Consider the following 20,168-nt stretch of genomic DNA (forward strand, 5'->3'; position numbering starts at 1 on the left):
CCAGCGCTGTCCAAAGTGGCGCGATACGTCAGTAGCGCGTGGGCAAGCCCTAGCGGGGAGCGAAGCGCGTGGGCAGGACCCTGCAGCAGGCTCTGGCGCCTCTGGCTGTGGCTGCAGCACGCCGGGCAGGGCGGGGCTCGCCTCTCGGGCGGGGCCAGTCTAGCCACCGGGAAGCTCTTTAATCCGGTTTCACCCCGGTGCTTTGGTGCAATGTCTCATGGGCACCTTGGCCGCCGGCTTAGCAAGCGTGTCGCTCTCCCCCGGGTTCAGGCAGCGCTGGCTTGGGGCTGCTGGTTCTGCCCCTACGGGCAGCCTGCCTTAGCATTGCAGATGCCGCTACGCAGGGCTGCCACACTCGGGACCGGGTGCAGGCCGTCTTGTCACTTCCTGTCTCTGCTTAGGTGTTCATTTACAGGTTTCATACACTGCAGTCAAAGAGCGCCAGGCCAGTTCTCTGCCTGACCTGGGTAATCTTTTGAAACATGCCCTTTATAAATAAACATTCATTAATTACCCTAAAATCAAATCTGATACCCAATGACAACCATTGATTAGCAAATTCTGAAGATCAGATCCTTTAGAATTTGGTGTTGAGTGTAGTTGGGATACTATGTTGAGATACGTTACATTTGCTTCTAAATTTAGTTTTAGATCCTCTGATGCTTTGCGGTTAAGGAAGGGAGTGTTTGTTACTTTGGTTAGGGTGGCAGCAGAAGTTAAACGTTTTGTTAGTCTTTAAAGGTGCTACCAGACTGTTTGTTGTTTTTTAAGTTTTTCCTGTTAAGGACTAACTCTGCTATTCCTCTGAAGCTTTTTTTTATGTTGATTAGTAGAGTTTCGTTCTGAAATTGCTCTTGGGCGAGTCCCAATGTGTGCAGTACTTGCTTTCAAAAGTGCAGGTGAATAATTGCTCTTGAAATCTTGTTCTAGCTCGTGTTAAACTGCAGTTCATCTCTAAAACATGACTTTGTACAAATTGTGCAAGAGGGTTCCATTTGTATGGTCTCTGGATCCAATATAAATATACCCTCAATTTACAACCAGTTTTTTAATTGCCTTTGCCTACTCTTCTCCCCCTTATTTTGAATTATATAAAGGCAGTCTGAAAGATTATTTGCTTCCTTTATTTTAAAATTTGTTTTTGCTTTTTTAATCTTTGAAATATTAATAACATTAAATCAGGGTTGGAGAGTTTGTTTTGTTGGACGACTCTTGGGGGTTCTCAGATATGCTTATTGTGAAGTCTCAAACCTTAACTGAAAGAGTGGGAAAATTGACACTTTTATACAATAAGCATTTCAGCCAAAAGTCATTTTAGGCATTAGAGTTAAATGTGTAATTTTTAAAACAATTATTTCCAAACCATTCCCCCTCACAGTCTGTTAACTTCTGTCATTACAAAAGTTAAGTTCTCCCATTACGTACAGATCTGTCTACACTAGGGAAATTTTGCAAGCCATTATTAACACAGATTCAGCTTCACCAGTGTTAGCAATGTTGGGAGCTCTGGTATCCATGAGCCAGTAGCTACCACTACTGTTTTAAGCACTAGGTTGGTTAGATCCACTTGTCAAATGAGAGCCACAGTTCACAGCTCTGTCTGTAGTTCTGTCTAGAAACATACTTCTCATTAAACCTTCCCATTGAACAAAACACCCAGGCTGCGTCTAGACTGGCAAGTTTTTCCGCAAAAGCGACTGCTTTCGTGCAAAAACTTGCCAGCTGTCTGTACTGGCTGCTTGATTTTGCGCAAAAGCACTGACGTTCTACTGTCTGAAATCAGTGCTGCTTGCGCACATGCTTTGATGTTCCCGTTCAGGCAAAAGCCCTTTTCCGGAAATGTTTTTGCGCAAGAAGGCCAGTGTAGACAGCTAAAAACTGTTTTGCGCAAAAAAGCCCCGATGGTGAAAATGGCGATCAGGGCTTTCTTGCGCAAAACCGCGTCTAGATTGGCACGGACGCTTTTCCGCAAAAAGTGCTTTTGCCGAAAAGCATCCGTGCCAATCTAGATGCTCTTTTCTGCAAATGCTTTTAACGGAAAAATGTTTCCGTTAAAAGCATTTGTGGAAAATCATGCCAGTCTAGACGTAGCCCCAATGTAATGTTTCTCTTGAAATGCTTCTAGATTATTCCTATACATTACATATACAAATACCAATACAGAAGACATGGCTTCATTCAACAGTAACCTTACATAGGCTACTCCAAAATGCTGCACTGGTTCCAGAGTTCATGTTGCAAAAAGCTTTTTGTGTCCTTTTTCACACATTACTTCTGGAAGCAGAGCACTCTCTATCCGTGTACAACTGGGGAAGGAAAAGTGAAACACAATATTTAGCAACATTCTTTTCCATCTCCCTAAATCAAGGGTGGGCAATAAGTGGCCCTCAGGCTGGATGTGGTTTGTCAGGGTTAGCCATTGGTGGGCCGTTGGCGCTTCATTCACCTGCACATCTGCAGGTACAGCCACTTGCGGCTCCCATTGGCTGTGGTCACTGTTCCCAGCCAATGGGAGCTGCTTTTAAGCAACTGCCTAAGGCCTTGATTCAGCAAATTAAGCATGTGTTTAGGTATTTTGCTGAAAGGGGAGCTAGATTGTGTGCCACTGCCCTCTACTGAATATAGGTCTGGTCAAGTAAGTGAGAGTGCTCTCTTAAGGACGTTAAGGACTAGTCGATTATCCGATAAGCAAATGTTTATCGGATAGTCGAGTCAATTAGTCTATTCCTCCCCCCCCCCCCTTTGCTGCCTTTATCAGATAGAGGCAGCAAAGCCACGGGGAAGTGGGGGTACTTCAAAACAGCAGCACCGCATAGAGCCTGTACCCGGGCTCTGTGCAGCGCTGCCGCTTTGAAACACCGTGGTGGCATTTGAGTGGAGCCTGGGGTCAACGGGGTACTCCCCAGCTGACCCCGGGTTCTGTGTGACATTTCAAAGCAGCAGTGCAGCATGGAGCCTGGGGTCAGCAGGGGACTCAGTCCCCCGCTGGCCCCAGGCTTCATGAGGGCACTTCCACTTTGAAATGCACAAGAAACTGCATGATTGAAAATAAGTTATAAATACATCCACCTAATGTTCTTAAAGTAACAGAACATAAAACAGTAAAGGGTTATAATAAAATGCCTTATAGAGGAAATAATAAAGATATACAAGATAACTTTTGACCCAATCACATCTAATTCATGAAATTGTCATGATAAATCTTCATTAGCCTAAAATTATACTGTACATTTGTCTCTTGTTCTTTTTCCCTTTTAAGGTGGGAAGATCGCTGGACCTCATAATTATAATTTACTTTAAATTCAATCCATGTTAGGATATATAAATAATGGATTAGAAGATAATTATGACAATTTAATCAATACTGTGCTCACTGTGCTTATTCTGCCTCTAAATGGAGATAGCAAGACTAGAGAGGGTTCAGGTATGGAGAGAGAAAATGCTCAGATATATGGAAAGGCTTCCACAGGAGGAACAATTGAGACTTGTTTGCAGAGAAGAGACAAATAAGTGGGGAGATGATAGAGATATGCAAAATGATGACTGGTATAAAAAAGGTAAAAAATTATGTGCTCATATAGTAATCCTCTCTCAACAAGAAGACCTTAATTGAAATGAGAAAATAACCTGATAAAAGAGAATACAGTTTTACAAAAAGTATTATTTTTTATGTGGTTCTATTCAATGTCTCCATACATTATTTGAATAACTGCATTGAGAGTACACTTAAAGTTGTGGACTGTACTGAGCTCCGAGGGGTTGCAAGCATTTTGGAGGACAGGATTAGAATTCAAAATGATCTTTACAAACAGGAGAAATGGTCTTGAATAAATGTAAACGGCACAGATTCTACATGGTCATTTGCTTGGCAGTAATCTATGACCAGGTGGTATATTGGGTCATCTCTAGGACCATTCTGTTTAGGTATACCCCAGCCTGCTGAAAGATATTTGCTACCGCTAACTTCTCGTAGCTTTCCCTCGGCCATGAGGTTGTTTATTAGCATTCGGATTTGGCCGACGCCATCGGGGGTGGGTGGGAATGTGCTGGTGCTTCCATTGTGCGGGACAGACTAGCGTAGGGGAGTGGGGTAAAGGCTGGGCGGTCAGGCAGTTAGGTAGCACTGACAATACTTGGTCTTTTAAGTCAAGTTGTTTTAGCTCCCCCACGCCAAGCAAGTTCTGGCCTCCTACCAGGGCTTTGACTCGGTACACTCTCCCATTGTGAGTGATTTTAATTTCTACAAGCTCCGCTTGGGCGGCTTGATTTAGGCCTTGAACTCACAGCTTCCTCCCTAGTTTTTTATGCAGTGTTGAGGGGGTGACTATGGATACTTGTGCGCCGGTGTCTAGTAAGAACTTTACCAGGTTCCGCTCAACTATAAGGGTGGCAAATGGCCTTAGATCGTCATCTGGGGCGGTCGCCTGATGGTATGCGGCCGCTACTCGTTTTTTGGCTGGGTGTTCAGCAGTTCGCTTTCATTGCCTCATGGCTTGAAGCCCTTTGCTTTTGCTAAGAGGAGTTGTTCGGGGGTTGAGAGTCGCCTAACTTCCTCTTTGGTAAGCCCACTGTTAAGCAGGAAACCAAACACGGCCCTCTCCTGAGGGGTGCGTTCAGGGTATGTTTTTCTCCCTTGGGGCCGGGGCCGGGGTCCTGAAGTTACGGCAGCTACTGCTCCCGCCGATGGTTCAGGTTGGCGGGTCAGAATGTGGATCTTATCTATTATAATACAAGCTAGTTAATGGTTGGTCAACAACGGTGCGTAACCACATTATTTGGCCAGCATCTGGATGCCCTGTGGCCTCACAAACCGCGTCTATTGCTATTCCCGCAACCGGGAATCTATGTGGCTGCCCCCCAGTCTGTTGGGCCAGTGTCAGGTTGAGGGGGTGCCCTGCAGGACTCCAAACAACTATAGAGAGTCCAGCTACGCCATACATTAGATCTTCCAGAGCCTTTACAGGTCCATGAGGGATGTTAAATGAGGCTAGCGTGGTGCCTATGAGCTGGGTGATCACAGAGGGAAGAGGGATTGGCCAAACATTATTGTGTTGGACAATGATGGGGTTTCCTGCCCCACCATGCCAACTGGCGTTGCGCACCAAATAGGTACACTCCTCCGAGTCTACAATTTTGCTACCGTTTTCTAAAGAGACGCGCCCCAACCAAATGACTACCGGTTCTCCAGGGCGTCTACGGGTGGCTTCAGCCAGTTCCCTCCTTTCCGCCGCACTGAGGGTGCGGGAGACGGATTGGGTTGTGGTGTTACCTTGTTGGTCCACCAGTTGCTTGGTGACCACCACGGGGCAAACCTCTCAGGACCGGCTATCTTCTTCGGCAGGGGCGGGAGATTTTTCGGGCGGGAGTGGGGCGGACGGGTACGGGGGGGTGGTCTTGGTTCCTCAACGGGGTTTTGTGTGCCACCAGCTCTAGCGCTGTTCGTAGGGCACATTTGCTGTGTGACTGTTCGTGCAGTAACTTCGTACTGTTCTATTAGGCGCAGTGCGGTTATGAACTGGCCGTACAGTGCTCCTAAAAGGTGGTGAGGTTCATAGGTATCAGGTTTTAACTTATGGCGCGTCAAAGAGTGGCGGCTACGTTGGCGGCTAAGGTGTGTGCTCGGCCCCCGGTCTCTAAGTTGGGATAGAATGTCAAGGGAGAGACAGAGGCTCCTGCCTTTTTTATGCAGGCCTCCATACCCTTAAAGGCGTGACAGGGGGTCGCTGCTGGATCTAGTGGCTTTTTAAGGCCCGCTAGTTTTACCTGCTTTTCCTCCAGCAACGGGAAAAAGTGACTAGTGGGGTGTGTGCGGAGGACGCAACCCAGAGAGGGCCATCAAGGCGCGTACCTCCCATTTTTGATCCCCAGCAGCGATACTCAGGTGTCCCAGTATGCCGTCATCTGTGTTGGTGATTTGGTGATATTGGGCATGGAAGAGTAAATCTTCCGGGGTTAAGTTAGTTCTGTCTTCCCACGGGCATCCTGTTTGTGACGCCATGTTGCGAGAATCACAGGTCCGATGATGCATACCCAAGGGGGGAAGGACAGAACCAGGTGGACCGTTTTAGCAAATAAAAAATATTTATTTATAACAGTGATGAATTTATAGTATTTATTCTAAGATTTTTAATAGACCATGTTAATGAATTTACAGTATTTATTATATTCTACGATTTCTAGTTAAATGTGTCAGAAATATAAGAATGGGAATGGCAAGGGGAATAGTCTCTATTCTAAAAATATCCAGCTACACTAATTAAATAACAGTGATAACTACAAACTCTATGTACTACTCAAAACAACTACAACACTAAGCTTATGCAACAAGAAAAAATCAAATCATACATACCAACTTACACAGCACACAGAACATTTCAAAGATATCAGTTCGGTTGCAAAGGCCTTGGTTACGCCCGAGAGTCGGGGAAGGTGGCTGGTCGGTTGATCAGGCCAGCAGCGCTTTGAAGTATATGGGAAGGCAAACACACGGTGGTACGTGTGTTGCGAAGACCCCCTCGAGCGAACTGTGTGATGGGTATTTATCCCCAAGTCTGCACATCGCTTTCCCGTGCTTGCATATTACCATATATGGCCCAATGGTCACCAAGTGGGGGGTCTTTGTCCCAGGGGTTGGGCTGAAACTGTGCAGGTTTCATGCGACCAGGTAAGCCCCACTGTTCTCACGCCAACGTGACCGGTGGGAGAGTCTGAGGCTATTTTCCCCTTTTCACACCTTCCCTTTTTCCTGGTATGCAGGAAGGGTGCGGCCGGTTTCTCCCAAGGAGTACTGCAGCCCGCTGTAGCAAAAGCGGCCTGGCCAAACTTTTTACTGGGGGGGGGGGGCAGTTTTTTCTCTAACAAGAATTCAAAATGATCTTGACAAACAGGAGAAATGGTCATGAATAAAATCATCAAGGACAAATGTAAAATACTACTTTTAGGAAAGAACGCTCACTCACACAAATGAAAAATGGCATTACTGTAGAAAAGGATCTGGAGGTCACAGTGGACCACAAGCTAAGTATGAATCTATAAAGTAACACTGTTTTCAAAAAACATTTTTAGGGAGCAATATAGCCATAATTTATTTGGGCATATGTGTGCGCACATGCACGTGCACGCACACACACACACACACACAGAGTACTTGGAAGGCTAATTTTTAATCAAGGAGAAGTGATGTACCTCAGGAGAGAAATTTTACATATTTTTATCTGTAATGATTGAATTACTTGGATCATCTCTTTAATACCTGTCCTGTCTGTTTTTTGTTACACCATAGATTTGTCCAAAACTAGAGTGTTTAGGAAAACTATAAAAAATCACCAAACTGTATTCACTCCAGCATAGCACAAATTGGATATCTAAATTGCTATCTTTCATCTAAATCCAAAGACTCTCTCAGGCTGTCAGTATATTTCAAAACATCTTTAACACAGTTATGATCAATCTGACAACCATATATCATTCTTTTAGGTCCTAAGTTCTATCCATGCTATTAACCATAAAGTAATTAGACCAGATACTCTGTTGGTGTGTAATGGGCACTGTTCTGTTGAAATCAGCTGAGCAGTACCCCATTTACTCAAGCAGATAATTTGGCCCTGTAGCTATAGCAAGATATATATATATATATATATATATATATATATATATATATATATCTGAGAATCACATAATCTGTCTGTAACTCTCCATGCAAACGACCAGATATTCAAATAAGCTGATGAAATCTTACTTGCTTTACCAGAGTAAGCACACACGGCTCAAGCTGGCCAGTGCTTTTGCCCTGATCCACCAAATAATTTAAGTCCATGGCTAACTTTAAGTATATGGGTGGTCCCACCAACCCCCTTCTACTATCGATCCTCAGAAGAACTGCTTAGAAGAAAATAAAGAGCTCCATTTGTCCACATAATGGAATTATTACAGGACAGAAGAAAACTTTATGATCAAGCCCTCATTAAAACTTGTAAAGCTTTCCAAAACCTTTGATCAGGAGCAACCCCCCTATAAACAGCTAAACTATTTACTAACTTGAAGCATAAGAAACTAATGAAATTCTTTACAAACATTTTCAAGAGTAATACTTATATACAGACCTGGAGTTGAGGGAAATTAATATACCCAAAGACATTTTGGAAGGACCAAGATCAGGAATAGATAAGTAATATATTTAGGGTAACAGTTGATCAAAAAGAGACAACACAAAAACTGCTGAATAATTAATATAACACTTTGTACCTTCATAGCACCTTTTCCAGCTATAGCTACATTAAATGGTATTACAAAGTTGGATGGCCCTTGAGAGATTCATTAATATCTTTTGTTCATTTATGTTTTTTATATCAACCAAGCAACTATGAAACCTTCAGACTGTATTTTTGTTTTTCTGTTTGTATTATTATTCTTGTCTTCCCCTTCCTCCTCTCTGTTTTGCTCTACACCTACCCTATGCCGTCTACTCTATTCAGATAGTAAAATCTTCAAGGCCAGTCTGTTCTGGTGTAGACCTGCTGAGATATAGGCATGGATCAGGGAAAAATATATGCCATCTCCAGCTGACTTTTGAGGCCAGTGAAGAATTTGCCAACTTCCACCAGAATCATGCCACTTTCCAAGGCTCAGGCACAGGGCAAGCCCCTTACAGCACACCCTGTGCTTCACAATGAAAATTTGGACCAGACTTCTTTTCTGTGGCTAGTAGAGGTGGTCACCTGTCCCTTTCTCAAGGGTCAGATCACCCTGTCCTGTTGTTAAGCACTGGAACCTTTCTCATCGTTAGCCTCTAAAGTTCTTGTTTGAATATTTGCTACTGGTAAGATCTTCAACAGCCTAGGCGCTATATGGGCCCACATCTTAGGATTCTGGACCACATGCAGTGACCCTTATACTCATCCTGCCATAGCCCCTGCTTTTTTCATTGTCAGCAACAGCCAGGTATGTGCCCAATACTCAGCACTATCCATTTTTCGGCTAGCTGATTTGGCAGGTGGGCTGATGGATTCCAATGGGCTTCCGTGAATATTGTATTTCTATCTAAATCAATGTCTTCTGTGGGGTCGTCTGATAAGTGTCAGTGTTACAGTAGTGCCAGTCACAGATTTTTTTTTTAAATCGTGAGTCCAGACCCCAGCGGCCCCAAAATGAGGAGACTTTTAAACAAAGCTTATAGCGTGGCTTTGTTGGTCTTCCAGTTTCTGAAGTCTCCCTGCCCATTCCTTGCACATGTGTGGCGCCCACTCTTCCTAGTGTGTTAGAGAGAGTGACTAATCCTAGATGCAGGAGCTCTATTCGCCATATCTGCCCATCTCCATCCAGCAATTAATTCTGCCCACCACCCTCCAAATCAGTCCTGTCCCCCAGAGTCCACTCATCAGTTCTACCCCCTCATCAGTTTTGTCCATCTCTTCCACTCCTGCCTCTGTCCAGCTCCTCCATCCATTCAGCCAACCCAGCCCCCACTCACCTCCTATCCCCACCATCAGTTCAGCCTCCTTCACTCCCACTCGCCCAGGCCTGGGATATGGATGTAGGTGAGTACAGGCAGTCCCCGGGTTACATGGATCTGACTTACATCGGATCCCTACTTACAAACGGGGTGAGGCAACCCCGCACTAGCTGCTTCCCCCCAGCAGACCAGGGAGACGCAAAGCTAGCGCCCCCCCCAGCAGACCAGGGAGACGCGGAGCAGCTTTTCTCAGCAGACACCTCAGCTTGAGAATAAAGGACTGAGGGAAGTGAGGTGTGGGAGAATAAAACTGAGCTCTGGAGAAATGTTTGGCTAGAGTTTCCCCTACAATATGTACCAGTTCCGACTTACATACAAATTCAACTTAAGAACAAACCTACAGTCCCTATCTTGTACGTAACCCGGGGACTGCCTGTATAGGCCGTCATCACTTTAAGTCCAAGATAACTTCCAAAAAACTTGGACTTATAGCAAAACAACTTCAAGCGGGGAATTTCTTCCCCATGGCTGACTTACATTTGCACAAATTGGGGGTGATTTTTGCATGATTTAAGAGCGGGGAATGGGAGGACTTATAATGCATCAGTTCCTACAAGTGTCAATGACTTCAGTGCAAAATGGATGTACATACCGGGGCGACTTAAAGCAGGGATGCCCTGTAGTCAACTACTTGACCACCCAATAAGCATAAGCGTATTGGGTAATTGAGTGGAGTATCTGACTACTTGCTCCCCACCCCATCTTGCTGCTTCTGTATGAGAGGCAGCGGGGGAGGGGAGAACAGGAACCGGTGCTGGGAGGAACCAGCTTGAAGCTAGTTTCCCCAGCACCATCTCTGAGGTGACACCTGCCCTTCCCTTCCTTCCTCCCGCGGCTGCCTCTGATAGAGGTTGGGGGTGAGGGGAAGGGGGATAGGGGAGGCTGCTGCAAAGCAAACTCTGCCTGTGGCAGGTTGAAGCTTGCCACAGGCAGAGGCTGCTCTGGCAGCAGTTCCTGTTCATGCCAGCCCAGGCTGGCCACCGGCAGGGGTTGCTGCAGGACGTGTGACTGAAGGAAGGGGGAGAAAGCTTTGAGTGTGGTATCTCAGGAAGTGCAGGTGGAGCAGGCAGAAAATGAGAGGGGTACTCACCTGGCACAGCAGAAGTTCACAAGAGGGTTGAAGCCTCTCTCATTTCCAGGCTGGTTCCTGACCTGGCTGAAAGTCTGTTGCTCACAGGAAATGCAAGACAGCTGGCAACACTGCCATAGGGTGGAGCTGCTTGATGCTTAGTAGGTTACTCCTGGGGGAACTGGGCACCACTGTGCAATGCAGAATTTCCTTTCTCCCACAGAAATGGGCTGCTAGCTACCAGTAGTGGGTGCTGGATTTGACAGAGTCCATCCCAGCTCAAACATGGCAGACACTGCCAGTGGGTGCTCCAGGGTTTCCTGGCACTGCAGTTCCCAGCATGCCTTGAGGGAAGGAGCAGGTGGCACACAGGAAACATCATGCAAGCTTGTGACAGAGCATCAGACTGTTTCTCCCTCTGGATCTCTGAGGGAGGGTGTCTGGGCAAGGTAGGGGTTGAGGCTGGGCTCTGGGGGGAGGAGCTAAAGAAACAGGAACTGGGTTGCCATAAGGGTTTCCTTAACGCTACTCTTGAGGGAATTTTTGCCTGTGACTGAATAATTGCAAACTTACTTGCTGACATATTTTGAAATAAATCACCAAAGTAACTGAAACTGGCATGCTTAGGTAATGTTATTTTGACCAATACCATTTACAGACTTTTAATCCTATGTACACAATTTTTTTTGGAGGAGGGGGGCATACATAATGCCCCAAAAGGACCCTCTGATAATGGAACTGGAGGGGGTGGGTGTGTCCATGCTCTGGGGATGGAGTGGCTGCCATGTGTTGCATTACCACTGCTACTTACTGGTTGGAATACATTAGCTCTGAGCATGTCTCAGCCCTTAGATGTGTAGCAGTTCCCACAATGGGATGATCTAGAGAAGCCACTTTTTCAGAGTGAACAGGGATTGGGGACCCCCTGCCTTTGGTGAAGAAAATGTATCAGACCTATCCGGCTGTCCTCTCCAGGGCTGCAAGGCCCGATTAAGGTTTATGGGGATTCTAGCCTTATAGACATTTATGGGGCCATGAGCTATTGCTACACAACATCTATTGTTTAAAAGGACACTGCTGGCCAGGAATACTATTATAGATGTGACAGAAATCTTGGCTCAAGCTTGCCAGAAAGCAGGCATGTGATTGTCAACACCTCACAGGTGTATATGCTGGGTGAAATATATCAGACTTGCTCAGCAGGGTGCATGAGCACCCTCTGTTGGCTGAGCTGGAGCAGCTGCTCCTACAAGTTACTGGGTAGAATATTTTTGTCTGCCTTCAAAAAATCTGACGTTAAAGCCCCCAGGTGGTGCATGGCTGTTCAGGAATGGAAGAGATGTGCCGCAGTCAGAGACAGCTCCCTCTTCACCTTTTTTCCATGGAGTCCTAGCCACATGGGCTGCAATAAAGACAGGCACAAACACCATTTGGTTACCTTTCATACTTTGTAATTTTTATTATTTTTATTCCTCCTTTTTAAGCATCCCTTTAAGGGTGAAATGAAATCCAACCATTTACAGAGAAAATGATTTCAGAATGTACATTTGATTCATCCTTACAAAAAATTAATTACTGGTGTTTATAAATTACATTTCGTTTTGTTTTTTTTGGCAAGTCCACACATTCCTTTGCCCAAAGAGGGAGCTCTGGGCCACGCAAGTCAATTCCCTGGGTAGCATCAACCCCATGGGAATGCCGATGCATTGCTCCATGGAGGATACTGCTTGATCATTCCTGCAGGAATGGAATGGACAGTGGTTTGAAGTCCTTCCTCTCTGTACCATGGGTTGCAGTGCCGATATGCCCAGTGTATGTGTATTGCATTATACTCTCCTCCCTTTTCTTGACATTTCGGGTTAAATCCCCTCCTGTTTTTTCCACATTTACATTCCTCTATTATCACATTAAAGATAAGCTCCTCCCACTTCTCAGAGAGTGGGGTTGGGTTTGTTTGAGCTCTGAATGCAAAAACTGAGGGATTTAGGGTCCCTTCCCCTTCAATCTCTCCCCATCCCCAGTTTTAGAGGCCTGTAAAGTCACGATGACCTTTCCCTTGCCTACTGCATTCCTAACCAGTGTTTACTAACAGGAGCAGGAATGACCAGCTCCAGATTCTCACAGTGCAGATCTGTAGCAGCCATGAAAGTCAATGAAGAAAGTGGGTAATAAATGACATGAAGCAGGGTATTTCCTGGGTGTGAGAAGAAGCTATGGCCTCAGGAAGAGACCAGGAGAACTAGAAAAGCTGCTGCTCTGAGCTCCACCAACCTTGCCCTATCAATGGGATGAGTCAGAGCCTCTTCATTTGCCTACTCTTAGGTTTTATCTACACTGCAGGGTTTTTGCGCAAGAAGCTTTTTGCAGAAGAGGTATATCCACACCTCAAAAGCGATGTGCTTTTGCGTAAGAGAGCATCCACACTGCATGGATGCTCTTGCACAAGAAAGTTCTGATGGCCATTCTGTGAATGGCAATCAGAGCACCTGTGCTTTTTGTGATAGGCTCTTTTTGCGCAAGAAACTCCTCTTTAGCATCCACACATACCTTTTTGCGCAAGAACGCTTGTGCAAAAAGGAGTTATGCCTCGTAGAAGGAGGTATACCTACACCGCAAAAAGCCCTCTGTTCTGTCGATTGACTATAGATTTTCTTGCACAAAAATGCGCTTGAGGTGTGGATGCTCCACAGGTTTTTGCACAAAAATGGCTGGTTTTGCGCAAAAACCCTGTCATGTAGACATAGCCACAGTGTATGAATATGTTGCGCCCTGTCCTCCACTTAGAGGCAAAGAAGTTTTAGGGATTACAGCAGCTTCTAGGAACATATTACAAATACTGGAGAAAGAACACTAGAGAACTATAACGTTTGCCCTCTCATAGTAATCACAGAGCCATAAAACCCATCCCATCCTTTGTGTCCTGTCCCCCTAGGGTTATCATACTCAGTCTGGCCCTGAGCATCATTAAGGTTTACCATCTGCTTCACTGATGGGACAGGGAGATGCCTCTTCAACCCAGTCTTTCCAGTAAAGTAGACCCACCAGCTCCAACACCTGTGCTTATGAAGAACCTGGAAGTAGCCTGCCTCTCAGGACTTAATGTGAGGAAATGGTGGAAGAGAGCTTTGAAAACTACAAAGGAGCAAGGGCATTAATAAAACAGACTGAAACAGGTGCACAGCAGAGTGTAAGCCCCAGAAATTGCAGAGGGTATCTCGTGTGATTCAAATTAAGAAGGGTAGCAAAGGGTAAAAGGTAGAAAAGATACCAGAAATGAGCCAAGCAAGAGCTGTCTAAAAAAAGTGTTTGTGGGCAGAGGAGGAAGTGAGCTGTACTAATTCTCAGTTATTGTTGCACACATAAATAGCACATAATCTGGCTCTGACAGCCTGTCCCAGCCCTCCCCTCTTGTTAATACCTACCCCTCAGACACAACTTTGGGTTTTTAAGCTTTCCCTTCTAAACTCCATTTTGCAGCATCTTCAGTGCCAGATCAAGACCTGATCAAAGGAGCCAGACAGCTCATCCCAATTGTTTGGGAATGAGGACTCTGGACCAGTCCTTATCTATCTCTTTCTCTACTCACCCATGTTTTGAGATCCTACACTTTTGTGCTGCTCCTTGTTTACGAATCTGTCTCTCTCCTACAAGCACCCATTCAGCCAGCTGGTCAAACTACATATGTAACCTCTGCCTCCTATTTCTTCAGGGCCTGGCTGGGATGGAATCCTCGCCTGAGAAATCAATCAGCCAGCGCTAGTTACCAAAAGGCTCACCCTGTAGCTTGCAAGGATGAAGGAAGAGGACGATGTTAAACGCACAAGAGGTCAATTTATCTAACTTCAATCAAGAGAGGATTAGCTGTACAAGTTAAATACCATAAATATAAAGTGATTTGGCTTTAAACTGAACAGTTACAAAAATTATTCATATGAGGGGTAAAACAGACATGTTTTTTCTGGAAAGTCTCCCAACACAGAAGTCTGTTTCAAGTTTCATTTCTAACCAGCTTGGGCAAGGGGGGGGGGGAAAAAAGAGGGACTCTAGTATAAAGAGCCCTCTGAGTCCCCAAAGGAGCTCAGTTCTTATCCAGTGGCAATTACAATGGGATCTGTTCCTCATGCCTGTGAAAGGGAGGGGCTGCTATTGAGAAGAGGGAAATGGAGGGTGAAGAGGGAAATGGAGTAATTAAGGGAGGGGAGGGGAGGGAAGGGAAGCAAGCAGTCTATATGACTGTGCTAGATCAGGCCTAGCTACAGCAGTGATGGGTGCATTAGAAATTCATAAGGCAAGGCAAACATGCCCTGAAGTGCAATGTAAATCCCAGATAGCCCATGGAGAGGAAAAGGGGAGCAGGCAAAAGAGGAAAAAGTGGTAGGAGGAGGTGGCACAGTCATGTGAATGTATTATGGTCTGCTTGGTCCCCCATAGCTTCCTATCCAGGAAGATTGCTGGCCTCTACCAGAACCCACCCCAGACTCATGGCTAAGACTGTGCTGTAGAGAAGGGACCCAAGTTCTAGCTATCTGGTTCCTGTCATCAAGGTGTCTGAGCATCTCCCAGCATCATGGAGTTTGCATACAAAAATATATAGTGTGCCTCTCCCTTCCAGTCAACTGGAACTGGACTTTGGGTTGTTTTGTTGTTACTGTGGAAAGGTCAAATCCAAACAGAGGGCCTGCAGGTAAGTTCTGAGCTCCCATGCCTTGACCAACTGCTGGGTCCCTCCGTCTTTCTCTGCAATCTCTTGCATCAGGCCCTTGTGCTGATGCATTGTACTCTCCCCTGGCCTCCATTCAGGATAGTACAATGCCCATCTGTGCTATACCCATTTCTGCTAATTCTTCTCCCCTAACATATGCCCCTCCTTTTGCAATTACCCTCCAGTTCTTGTAAGTCACCAAAGTTCTTTCAGCAGAGTCATGAATCCTCTGTGGCAGATTGGGCTGTAGATCCCAATCGGTGAGGTCCCACGCCTGTGCTTGGAACACTCTAGTTGATGGATCACGTGGGCACAATAATAGCCTGCTCCCGGGGGGAAGGGTGGAGATTTCCCCTTCTCCCATTCTGTGTGCCAGCCACCAATGATCTCATGGAGCAGAGTGTTGTGGGTGATGGCAGCAGTTATAAATAAAGCAAAAAGATGTTTTTGCTCTTTCAAGCAAGTGCCTTGGGGCTAGGAGTGAGATAAGATTAAACATGTCTTAGATCCACTGAGAACAAGGGGTTCCAATCTTGTGCTTTATGTCATTCTATCTTGATCGTACTTTGGACCCACAGTGGCTTGGAAAAGGAATTCACCCAGTTCAGAGTCCTACGGGCTCACCTAGCACTGGGTGATAAGAACCTTAGAAATACCTGGGTGGTAAGAATCTTAGAAATACTTATAGATAAGGAGGAAGCCACAACCTTAGAACTGAGCTCCGGGACTTGTCACTTTCCCCCGGAAAAGCAGAGGAGGGAGCACAAAGTGGGGGGAAGAGAGAAACGGAAATGGGAATCCAGGCTAAAACCCCATGGTCATGGGGATTTACAGACCCACTGGCAAAGAAAGCCCCCTGTCTTCAGCAGAGCTTGCCAGACTGGCAGGGGAGCATTCCTTATAGGGAATAGTCCATTTTCTCCCTCATGCTTATTACAAACAAGGGGAGGGATCATGTTCCCACCATTTCTCTCTTTAACGTCCTCCCTCAGCGAGAAGAATAACATAGGCCCGCTCTGTCCTTCACCCCGCTACATGCTGCAAAGCAGGCTCAAGGCACTACAGAGCCATCTGCTCAAACGGGGTGGGGGAGGTGGCTGGCACCCCAAAGAACCAAGATAGCCAAGGAAAGAAGCAAGCCCTATCACAGACAACAGGGACAAAGAGCTTAGCTCGCTGGTTCGGATTGTTTCTAGTTCTGTCACTTCCCCCGCTCACTGCAGGACTCTCCACACAAATGGTTCTGGATCGCACACCCTCCCAGCCACAAGGCAGGCACATTCCAGGAGTAATCCCCACAGTGGATTCTCCCTGACAAACTGTTCCTAGTATGGGTGCTGGGCCTAGATGCAGCCCATTGGCCCCAATACCCAGGCTTGGCTCTAGGGAGCTTGGGATTTCCCCTTCCCCCTCCCTTTTACTCCAAGGAGCAGATTAACCAGTATTTTATTTTTTTTATGTTGAGGAGAGAAACACCCTGCCAGACACTGCCAGCAATACTGCCCTAAGGCTGTCCCCATTCTTACCTCCCCATCCAGAGCTAGTTTTCAACTGGCCCACTTAGAGCACTGGAACCCAGAGCCTACAGCCTCCCCCTAGACACAGCAGGCTTGTAGGGGGTTCCCTAAATATCCATAACTCCTATGTATGTAGCAGAGCTTCTGAATCCTACCATGCTCCCACCTCTCTCTCAAAAACACAAACACTCTGCCACATGCCTACCAAATCCATGCACATTCACACTCGTGCACACACTAATCCACGCACTTGTGAACACAACATACATCCAACCTAGTGAAGACCCCTGTAGCTTGTTCCCCTGATGAAAGCAGGTTGCTGGGACACAGCCTGAGGCTTTTTGGGCAGAGGTAAGGTGAGGGGGCAGAGTGATAGCCCAGTGGGAGTAGAGAAGGAGTACAAGCATTGTGTTCCGCCCCATTTCCCTTATCTGCAAGCTCCAAGACCAGCAGCATATTAGGCAGAGTGGAGCCCAGGAGAGATGCATTGGCATGAGGTTAGTGGTGGGGGGAGGGGGCGGGGATAAGCTGTGCTTTAAAGAATTCTGCAGTAAAAAAATAAATGCATATAGAGATGCTTTTGCAAATGTACACACAAACTCACATGAACGCGCATGACACACACATCCACTCACATGCACATGATCATACATTCGCCTGCCCACTCTCATGCTCATCGACGAGTTCAGACTCACACGGGCATGCAAACCTGTCCCACAGTGGAGGGCAGCTGCTTCCTCTACCCCCTCATGTAGGAAAACCTGCCCTGGGATAAGATCTCAAGATAGAGGGGGATGTGCCACAATCTTTTTGCCTCCTCCAGGGCCAGTTCCCATTTCCTCTCCATTCCTCCGGCCCTCCTTAGTGAGACTGGGAATCCCACCCCAAGTCACACTGCCAGAAGGGCAGACAATGCAGAGTGACTACATATCTTGGCTGGAAACAAAATAAAAAGGAAAATAAAAGACGTTTCTCATTCTTCCCCTTTGCTCTAAAGTTCCCATTTCCCATGCAAGCCCAGCTCCTTTCACCCAGCCCCTTCTGCCCTCCGGTAGGGATTCTCTAGCAGGTAGTGGAACCGCTGGTAGTTCTTTAGCAGGTATTTTGGGGCATACATTTGTTCCCTGGGGTCGGCAGGGGGGTACTCCTGGGTGGTGCCATCAAACCAGCCACCAGTCCGGATCAGTTCCCGGATGTAGTTGAGGTCCCGCTTGTCCTCATAGTCGCCCCAGCGGGGGAAGTCCCCGTTCTGGGCTGACACTAGTTTAAAGTAGATGCCCTCTGGGGTGAAGCACCAGGAGCAGTGCCAGCCAGCAAAATGGAGAGGGCTGCCCAGCGACCACTGCACCAGGATATGGCCTGTGCTGTTCTCGTACTGTCGGAAGCCAGGCATGGTGTAGTACTCTCTGCGGCGGAGGCGGATCCCGTCTGTGGCGTAGACAGCCCGCAACATCCCCACTGTGCAGCCAGAAACCACCTCCAGGGTGCCAGGCTGCTTCCAGAAGAAACCATAGAGGGACTTGCGCATGTGGAAGGCGAAAGGCTCCGTCCAGCCATCGTACAGCTTGAGGAAGAGCACGCCATCCCGGGCTGGGATCTCATCCGCATCATCGATGATGAAGACATCGTCCGGACGCAGGTGGCGCAGGCGGGCGGTGCCATCCTTCGTCAGGAAGGTGCGCAGGTAGTCATCAGCGATCCAGCCATCCTGGCGTCCCCCCAGGGGAAAGTGGTCCAGGAAGACATAGAGCACCTTGCGGCGGATGTAGTCGAAGGAGCCATTGAGGAGCATCTCGCGGAACTTCAGTGGGCGTGGCTCACCATAGGCAGTGAAGTTCGACTCACAGACCACGAAGGCGTCCACTACATCCCCCAGCTCGTGGAAACGGGCATCCAGGAGGTCGAACTCGTGGTTGATGTTAATGGCGTTGATGACCCGCCGGGGCACTTCACGTGGTACCAGCCGATCCTTGGTGGGCAGGTTTGAGTACTGGACCACAGTGGGCACGCCACAGCTAGGACCATGCCAGCCAGGGAGACACACGCACTCCACCCACTTCCGCCGCTTTGTCCCGCTGGTGCTCAGCGGCTTGCGAGCTGGGCGCCCTGAAGCAGCGCCATTTTCCCTCTCATCCAGCCGGCCTGCTGGTGGCTTCTCCAACATCCTGGTTCCTGGCTTGAAGCAGACACCGCCTGCTTTGGTATGGACAAAATATTCTGTGGTGTCTTCCTGCAATACAAACTCAGCTTTGTGCAGCTCCTCACTGGCCCTGCTGGGCGGCAGGGGCTGGAGCAGGGGTGAATGGGAGTAGAGTGGTGTGCGGAGGAACTCCGGCCCTCCTGGCTCAGGGCTGACCTGCGGTGTGACAGGTGCATTGTTCCAGAAGAAGCTGTAGACCAGGTTGGGGCTAAGCGAAGCCAGCTCCCGGGGGAAGGTAACGTAAGAGAGGGCCTTGAGGAAATGCAGGAAGGAGATGAGGCAGAGACCAGCCATGCACAGAGTCAGAAAGAGCTTGTGGCGTCTCATCTTCATCCTGAGGAAAAGACAAAGAGAGAAGTAACATTCAATTATAAGTTGGCTGCAAAAGGTCCCTGGACCACTGGGGAAAAGAGTGTTGTATGGAGCCCAGGATATAACCAGAGTGATGTCCAAACTCTGATAGTATAGGCTCCAGCTGGAATCTTTTCCTCAAATCTTGGAGAGGCTAATCCAGTCCTATTCCCGCCATCCCATTCTGACCAGGCCTGCCACCTTTGCTGAGTTCCTCCTTGGCATTCAGCAAATTTGAGCTCTTCTGATCTGGCCACTGTCTTTAGACCTGATATATTCTAGAACATCCCATTAGTGTCAGGGCAAGGGGATGGGAAGCATGGAATTCTGCACACCTCTGATCCACTGAAGTCCCCAAGCTCGCAGATATAATTACACTAGATGGCAAGGTAGGGACAAAATACAGACTGCTCACTCATATGCGATATCACCCAAAGGCTAGGGGGCTGTGAGAAGGGAAAGCCAGAGAACGGTTGGAATGAGAGGCAAGGAGAATAGAAGGTTGAGGCAGAAAAGAAGACATAATTGGAACAGAGTGTAGTGTGTAGGAGAAGGGACCTTAAAAAGGTTTTGCTAATGATCTCAACTTCTGGGGTATGGGAGATACCTGAATCCACAAAACCATCTGGAAGTTCACCCACAACACATGTCCTAAAGAAATCCTCTTATTCCGAGGGAAATCTGGGCAGGGATAGTCTCAAAAATTAATCTGGCTTCCTCTTTTCTCTCCCTTCCACCAAAAGTCTGGACTGTTATTTAACCCCTTTGCCTTCCATCCCCTACATGTTAGGAGCTAGAAGTGTTGCCACTGGACAAAG

General features: G+C 47.1%; 1 protein-coding gene across 9 annotated transcripts in view; it reads right to left on the minus strand.

The window, feature by feature from the left end:
- Positions 1 to 12,009: 12,009 nt before the first annotated feature.
- Positions 12,010 to 20,168, minus strand: part of MGAT3 (beta-1,4-mannosyl-glycoprotein 4-beta-N-acetylglucosaminyltransferase) — a 67,984-nt gene continuing 59,825 nt past the window's right edge. For all 9 annotated transcript variants that reach the window (XM_075936609.2, XM_075936582.2, XM_075936594.2 and 6 more), the window contains one exon: positions 12,010 to 19,333. In XM_075936609.2, the coding sequence (XP_075792724.1) occupies positions 17,827 to 19,332 (1,506 nt within the window). In that variant the 5' untranslated portion in view covers position 19,333 and the 3' untranslated portion in view covers positions 12,010 to 17,826. The remainder of the gene's footprint in view (positions 19,334 to 20,168) is intronic.

The sequence above is a fragment of the Pelodiscus sinensis genome, chromosome 1 (assembly GCF_052426305.1).
Source record: "Pelodiscus sinensis isolate ZL-2025 chromosome 1, ASM5242630v1, whole genome shotgun sequence".
Taxonomy (NCBI): Eukaryota; Metazoa; Chordata; order Testudines; family Trionychidae; genus Pelodiscus; species Pelodiscus sinensis.